The sequence below is a fragment of the Mastomys coucha genome, unplaced genomic scaffold, assembly GCF_008632895.1.
Source record: "Mastomys coucha isolate ucsf_1 unplaced genomic scaffold, UCSF_Mcou_1 pScaffold18, whole genome shotgun sequence".
NCBI classification, from domain to species: Eukaryota; Metazoa; Chordata; class Mammalia; order Rodentia; family Muridae; genus Mastomys; species Mastomys coucha.
This window is the reverse complement of record NW_022196900.1, coordinates 72,728,820-72,736,492: the sequence shown is the minus strand read 5'-3', so window position 1 is coordinate 72,736,492 and position 7,673 is coordinate 72,728,820. Positions and strand designations below refer to the sequence as shown.

At 48.9% G+C, this 7,673-nt stretch overlaps 1 protein-coding gene across 4 annotated transcripts in view; it reads right to left on the bottom strand.

Moving 5' to 3' along the window:
- Positions 1 to 2,749: 2,749 nt before the first annotated feature.
- The window catches only part of Tal1 (TAL bHLH transcription factor 1, erythroid differentiation factor), a 15,129-nt gene continuing 10,205 nt past the window's right edge, over positions 2,750 to 7,673 (bottom strand). For all 4 annotated transcript variants that reach the window (XM_031378231.1, XM_031378234.1, XM_031378232.1 and 1 more), the window contains exon 5: positions 2,750 to 6,225. In XM_031378231.1, the coding sequence (XP_031234091.1) occupies positions 5,777 to 6,225 (449 nt within the window). In that variant the 3' untranslated portion in view covers positions 2,750 to 5,776. The remainder of the gene's footprint in view (positions 6,226 to 7,673) is intronic.

The following is a 7,673-nucleotide window of genomic DNA, read 5'->3' as shown; positions in this document are numbered from 1 at the left end:
CCTTGAACTCAGAAATCCGCCTTCCTCTGCCTCCCAAGTGCTGGGATTAAAGGCGTGCGCCACCACCGGCTGGCTTAGATTTTTCTATAGCTCTTTCTATAGAATCATTTTTACGAAACACAGATACTTTGTGTGTATTATGCTGAAGTCCCATGACAGTCCTTGAAGATGAGTGTTAACATCTCTGTTTAACAGATAAAGAAACCAAACCTCAGAATGATAGTGACTCATCCCAAGTCACAAGCCGGTACACCCAGTAGCAATACTAGCCCTCAAGCCCCCAAGTGATTCTGACCCAGGCCTATCTCTTCCAGAGCCTGGCTACTCTTTTCTGCTCACTTCCACCCGGACCCTGGTTACTCTCATCACCAACCGTACCACACCAACTGTCCTTATTTACTCAGTGTCCTCACAGTCATCCACAGAGCCTATCCTCTAGCCAGCAAGCTCTTCACTACCTCCACACAGATCGTTTCGGGTCCTGGTCCTAAATCTGTCGCCATCTTACCAAGTTAGTGGGTTTGAGTCCAGCCTAGGCTACATGAGACCCTGTTTCAGAAAACAACACACACACACACACACACACACACACACACACACACTGAAGTGATAAGAAATAAAGGGGAGGGTTAGCGAGATGGCTCAGTGGGTAAGAGCACCAACTGCTCTTCCAAAGGTCCTGAGTTCAAATCCCAGCAACCACATGGTGCCTCACAATCACTCGTAATGAGATCTGACACCCTCTTCTGGTACGTCTGAAGACAGCTACAGTGTATTTATTTATAATAATAAATAAATCTTTGGGCTGGAGAGAGCAGGGACTGAGTGAGCAGGGCGACCGGAGCGAGCAGGGTCTACTGGAGTGACCAGAGCAAGCGGGGTTGACCAAAGCAAGCAGAGGTCCTAAAAGTCAATGCCCAACAACCAGATGAAGGCTCACAACTATCTGTACATCTACTGTGTACTCATGTACATAAAATAAATAAATCTTTTAAAAAAAGAAAGAACAGATCAGCAAAATACCTCAGGCACGGTCTCAGGGCACTTTTCTTTCCTTGTGGAGCCAGAGATTCTGGGCTTCCGAGACAACACTGTCTGGGGACGAGAAGAATGGGCCTGCCTACTCATCACTATAAGATACAAGGCTTGGGAAGACGTTTTTCTCTCTGGGTCCCTGTCCCCACTGATGACCTCCAGGAGCCTCTTTGTCCTCTCAGAATCCTCAGGCTTTCTTTGTCCCCATTACATGGAAAGCTTTATTTTTCCTGAGGAAAATCCTTCTAAGATGGGGAGTCGCATCCCCGAGCCCTCGGGTTACTACCTCTATCTACTCCTCTCTGCAGTTCTTCCCAGCCACCAGCAGCCTCAAACCAATTAACTCAGAGTTTCCGTGCATGGCCCCTCAGTTGGACTGAGCATGACTGGCCACTTCCTCCACCCCAGACATTGCTCTTCCTTCTCCGCCTTCTTTCTTTCTCTTCTATCATGGTAGTCCCTCAGGTCTATAAACCTAAGATCCATTTTTTCTCCCCTCCCCAAGGCCAAATCCTACCATCCTTGTCCTGGGCCAGGGAGAGGCATATCTGAGGAGCTTCCCAGTAGCTGGGTCAGATACTGACACTCAGGCTGAATCCTACCCACTCCCTGTAGGAGATGGATAGAAGCCAAGAAGACAAAATGCTGCTGAGACTACAGACAGGCCAGATGGGAATTAATGGTGAGACTATTGAATTCCCAATTGTTGAATCTGAGCTAGTCTGTGTCTCTAGATTTGGGGTTGAGTACTGAGATCCAGAGAAGAAAAAAGCTTTCAGGGCAGGTAGACAGAAAGACCCCATCCTGGCCCTAGGACAGTACTGCCTCTGACACCAGGAATCATCTGACTCTGAGTGGGAGAGATGGCACCCTAGGGCCTTCCCTGAACTATCCCCATTGATCCGTCCATTTCTGTTCCTTACCACTCTTCTTGGCCTTGGTTTTTGAGACTGTTTCATGTAGCCCAGGCTGGCCTGAATGAAACTCACTGTGGGCTAATACTAATTGCTTCCTAACTGTTTGACTCTAGTGTGTGGGTTTGCGCATTCAACATCACCCTCCTGAAATGTAATGTGCAGTGGAGAGCATGCATGCTTGTTTTATTCAATGCTGAACCCTCGCCAACAAAACAGTATCTGCCCAGAGCTGGTGTTCAGCAAATGCCTGTTAAATGAGAAGACAGAAGGGTGCCCAGCCTACAAACTCCCAAGGGACAGAACATCCATACGTAATGGCCTCCCCAAGACCCAAACTCCAGCACCTACAGGGCAACTGACAACGGTTTGCAACTCCAGTCCCAGGGAATCTGACTCCCTCTTCTGGCCTTTGTGGGCACTGCACCTATACACAAAAAACCCCTATATACATAAAATACCATTGGTAGGTAACAACTGCATTGCTCTGTCCTAAATTCTCACTGGGACCAATGGTCCCAATCACCAGGGAAACTGATCTAACAACAAGAAGAAAGCTGACCCAACACAGAGAAGGCCAGACTGTCTAGAGCTGCAAACACAAGGACAGGATACTGGAGCCCTGTGGAGCCTTGCAGAAGGGGAAAAAAAGGACACACACACACACCCCAGAGGGGAGCCTCGTTCCTCCCTACATGGTCATCCTGAGAGCAGTGGAGCCAAGCTCAGTCAGTCTTTCCCCTTAATGTCCCCATTCTCAGGCTCTGAGAAGCAAAGAAAGTCCAAGTACAAAGTCCAGGCCCCTTTGTAAAACTTTTATTTAGAAATCTTCCCCCATATAACCTTATATATATATACACACACTATCATCACCACACTGGTATTTTTTTTTGTTTTGTTTTTGTTTTTCAATAAAGAGTCACACACCCGCAGTGTTGGCCTCTAGGTTGTACAGATATCAAGGTACCCGGAGTGGTTACTCCTCTTCTGCAGGAAAACACAGAGACCAACACCGTTTATCACATACAGTACGACACTGACGGAAAGTGCTGGGCTTGCCCACAGACTTGGCGTGCTATGTACACAGACTGAGGCAAGCCTTCGGCAGAGGGTCATGTACCACTGCGATCCCAAATACGGCTAGACCCACCCGAAAGGCCAAAATAGCTGTCAGCTCACTACAGTTGCTGTGCCCTTTGTTTTTGTTTCCAGAAAAGGACAAAGGTTGTACCATCTTGTCACTTGCCACCACAAATAAACATGAATTGTTCTCGAAGGGTGGGATTCTCTCTGTAGTTATGTTCATCACTGTTTGTTTGGTTGGTTTTTTTTTAATGTTTTCTCATGCTTACATTTCTCCCCTTTGTACAGATATTATTCTTGGGATGCTGCAATTTCTTTAAGGGCAAGGAAGAAAGAAAGGGTTATGGAGTATGAGAACAGAATTCAGGGTCTTCCTGAGATCTTACAAAGACCAAAACCCTGACTCTTCCCTGCCCAGCCCCTTTAGAAACTGTAGCAATCTCTCTCCCTTTCTCACTCGTGTCTCTTGCCTTGGAATCAGGGAGAAATTAAGGTTAATGTTGTGAGATGAGCATCTAGATAGCTCAATGGAAAATATTTTACAATCTAAATGACACAAACATCAACTGCCCAGGCCCGAACTCTGGCTGGAACCTCATGGCACCACCAGTACCAAGGGTAACGAAGCTTCTTTTGTGTCTGCTGGGTATAGAACACAGAACCCCGCCGAGTAGGCTACTCTTCCCCTGCACTGCGCCCTCAGTGCTCCAGAGCAGTCTTTAAGGACTCAATGAGATTCCAATGTTATTGTCACAGTCAGTCCACACCACTGCCTAGTGTGTTTATCCCAGGGAAGCTGTAAAGCTGATGTAGGGCACTGGCACGTAGGCTCCCAACAAATGTGTGATCCCTCTCATACAATCCACCTACAGACCCACATTTTTTCATTCCCAAGTCATCATTGCACTAAGAAGCAAACACAGCCTTAGAGCCCAGGACAGTCATTCCATTTTCTCATGGGTCAGACTCCTTGAACTAACTCCCACGAAATGGGAAGGAACCAACCTTAATGTTCATGTGATAGCAGAATATGATAGGAGACAAAGAATCACAGTGCCTTAGTAGCTGACCACATCGTCCCAATACCTGGGGGCCCTCAGTACTCAATAGGAAGGGGAGGGGAGTGGGGAGCAGGATCCATCTCTGTCTGCCTAAGTCTATACTCAGGCCCCATCATAGTACAAACAAGCCATGGTGCTGAAACTCCAACAGAAAAGTGATGGGATCATACCTTACGCGATGGGGCCTTTGGATATTTTCTCTCTAGCCCGAAGGCAAAGCCTGGAGCCAGTGAGAGCTGAGTGACACCAATACAATGACAGATACACAGGACTTCTGTGCACTTTGTTTCATGAGCTTGAACTTCATTATAAGCAGGCCTAGCTTTGGGACAAATCGGTCCCACCACCTGGATTAACACAGGGGAGAAACAATGGGGGTATTTGTCCATACTACAAAAGGATTCTCCACTTTCCAAAATGACTTGCCTGGGTTATATCTTTAAAAGATGGAGAAGGAATTTGCTTTACAAAAATTTCATGTACAGGTTTTAGAAGGGGCACTCACTTCGTGTTAAACCAACCTATCATGCACACACGTAAGGCCTGCAGCTGTGTGAGGGGAGAGTACTTAAAGTTAAGCTGAGCAAATGTGCATGCTCAGATCTCAGCCAGGGCGCTGCCTCTGACTGGACTCCTTGCCTTGGCATCAGGCTGCGTCTTGGGTTGTATCATGGCCTAGAGTTGCCACCAACAACTGGTCAGGCAGAATCCCAAATAGAGTATTTACAGGACAGTTTGCCCTCCATTTGGAAGTCCAGACCATCAGCCAATAGACATCTTGCGATGGGAAGCTTCCTTTAAGCTTCCTGGGGAAGCCTATGGGCTGCATAGCCCCAGCACCAACATGCAATGCACCAACACACTATAACAGTGATGTGCAGGAGTAGAAACCCAGTGCCCTGAACACTCTTGCTTTGCTCACTCTTTCCCTTTCTGTGCCTGCGCACAGCCCAATAAAGCATGCTCAAGGCTGCTGACTTGGTCCTCACAGCAGCCACAGGATAGGAAGGCAAGTCTCCGTAGGGGAGAACACAGAGCTCTGATTCCCTGGTGCAAAAAGGGCTATTGGGTTTTCTGCCCCGAGCTAGTTGAGAGCAGGTTGTCTGTTTACTGGCCATCTTTTCCAACCAGGCCCTGAAGAAGGCACCTCGAGGCTTGACTCTCCACAGCAGCTGGCAAGCTGGATGGATCAACACGGACCTGGGTGAAGATGAGGCTCAAGAAATGGTCAGCTCTTGGGTACCTATGTATTTGAACAGAAGCTGCCACAAAAGCCACCCCAGCCAGCTCGGGATGGAAGAAAGGCAAGGCAGAGGCCAATTGGATGCCTCAGTTAACAGGTGACAACCCCAGATCTTGTCCAAAACAAGGCTCACAAACTCTAGACCAAAACCAGTGACACTGGAGCCTCATAATTTGGGGAAATCTTGGGGACTTGGGAAAGGGAGAAGACCGTGCCATCTTCAGAAAAAAGTACCTACTACTTCACTCTGTTTTCCTTTTCTGTTTCCAGGCAGGAAACAGAAACGCCAGCCTAGGGTCAGTTGGGACTTCCCAGAGTTCAGACTGTAAGGGAAGTTCATTTAAGTCCATTGACCTGCTTCTCATCCCACCTGCCCTAAAGCCCAGCAACCCAGGGACCTGAAGGTCCCTGCCTGCTGGCCCTGGGCAGCCCCAGACGCATCACCGGGGGCCAGCCCCATCAGTGGCAGGCAGCAGGGCAGGATGGAGGCTGCGGGGAGTGTGCTTGGGTGTTGGCTCCTCTGTGTAACTGTCCGGGCTGGCTGCCCCATCCAGAGAGCTGCCACAGCTGGAGTTGGGGGAAAGCACATCCTGTAGAAGGTCTTCAGGGGGTATGCCACCCCCTGCCCCACCCCCACCGGCTCCCACCACGGGGTCCTTGCCAGGCTTGGCACGCTGGGTGCCTTCCTCCTCCTGGTCATTGAGCAACTTGGCCAGGAAATTGATGTACTTCATGGCGAGGCGGAGGATCTCATTTTTGCTTAGTTTCTTGTCTGGTGGGTGGGTGGGGATCAGCTTTCGGAGCTCAGCAAATGCCCCATTCACATTCTGCTGCCGCCATCGTTCCCGGCTGTTGGTGAAGATGCGCCGCACTACTTTGGTGTGAGGACCTGAGGATAGAAGGATGTGGGTTAGAGGCAGGTAGAGACCTCTGAGGGGCTCCTCCACTGAGAAGCTAGGGAGCTAAAAGCAAGGAGCACTCATCTCAGAAGTCCAGTTGACACATTATCTGTGAGATCTATATCCCTCCAGCCCTATCTTACCAACTTCACAATTCTACCTGCCTCCTCTCCATCACCTTCCATAAATGACACATGTCTGAGCATGCTGGGCCCCTCCTATGGGCTGTGCAGCATTTAAAATGTCCTCTTTTGTTCTCTCTCTCTCTCTCTCTCTCTCTCTCTCTCTCTCTTTCTCTCTCTCTCTCTCTGTGTGTGTGTGTGTGTGTGTGTGTGTGTGTGTGTGTGAGTGCACACTCTTGTTCTGTTTTGTTTTTGTTTTTTCAAGACAAAATTTCCCTGTGTAACCCTGGCTGTTCTGGAACTCTCTCTGTAGACCAGGCTGGCCTCGAACTCAAGAGATCTGCCTGCCTCTGCCTCCTGAGTGCTGAGATTAAAGGTGTGCCTGGCTCAGGCAGGGTGTTTACCCTCATGGAGTTTACATTTTAATGGAGATGGGAGATGATGAGCAAGGAACAAGCAAATGGAAAACACAACCCAAAGGCAGGCTGGCAAGTAAATGATGTAACGAAACTACCATGCTTAGCTCAGGTAGCTGTCAAAGACTTTTCTCAGCAGCACCATTTTTTTTAAAAACCAACACTTCAGGTTGAAGCAAAGCCATCCCATAGGAAGAGGAGAAGCCTGAGTGGAGTGGTGGACGTAAGAGGAGAGGATATCTCATAGGTCCCTATAGTAAGAAGGGCAGAAATTCAGTTCTAGGGGTGACAGAAGCAGGATGTGTTTCTTAAGTGGCCTTTCACAACAACAAGTGGGAGAATGGAGAAGAGGGAAGAGAGCAGAAGGGAAAGGAAAGACCTCTAGGCCCCCAACCCCAGGAAAGAAAATAGAAAGACAAGCACACACAGCCACGCCTGGCCTCAGAAAAGGACTGCTGCAGGATCAAAAACATCACTGTCTCACCGATACCGAGACTGCCAGGCAGTAGGCAACACCAATGCACCTGTGTACAGCACCTGATGTGTGCCAAGCATCCAAGCATGACCTGGGATCCTCAGACCCAGGGGAGACACACACACTTCCACCCCAAGCGTGTCCCCAAGCCCTGGGCTGAGGTTAATGCTTCCCCACCACCACAAAGCCACAGGCCTCATGACAACCTTCAGGAAGTTCAATAGCCCCGTCTGAGGATCCTGCTTACCCTCTTCTAGTAATGGCTGGGTCCAGGGCTCAGACTGGAAACTTGGGAAGCGGGTAAAAGGAGGGAGAAGGAACAGGCAGGCTAAGAGGCCGTCTGAGCCCACTGGTCAGCTTATGGCTCAGTCTGGGACTTCCATGACCAAGTGGACATATGATTCTTTTTTTTTTTTTTTTTTTTT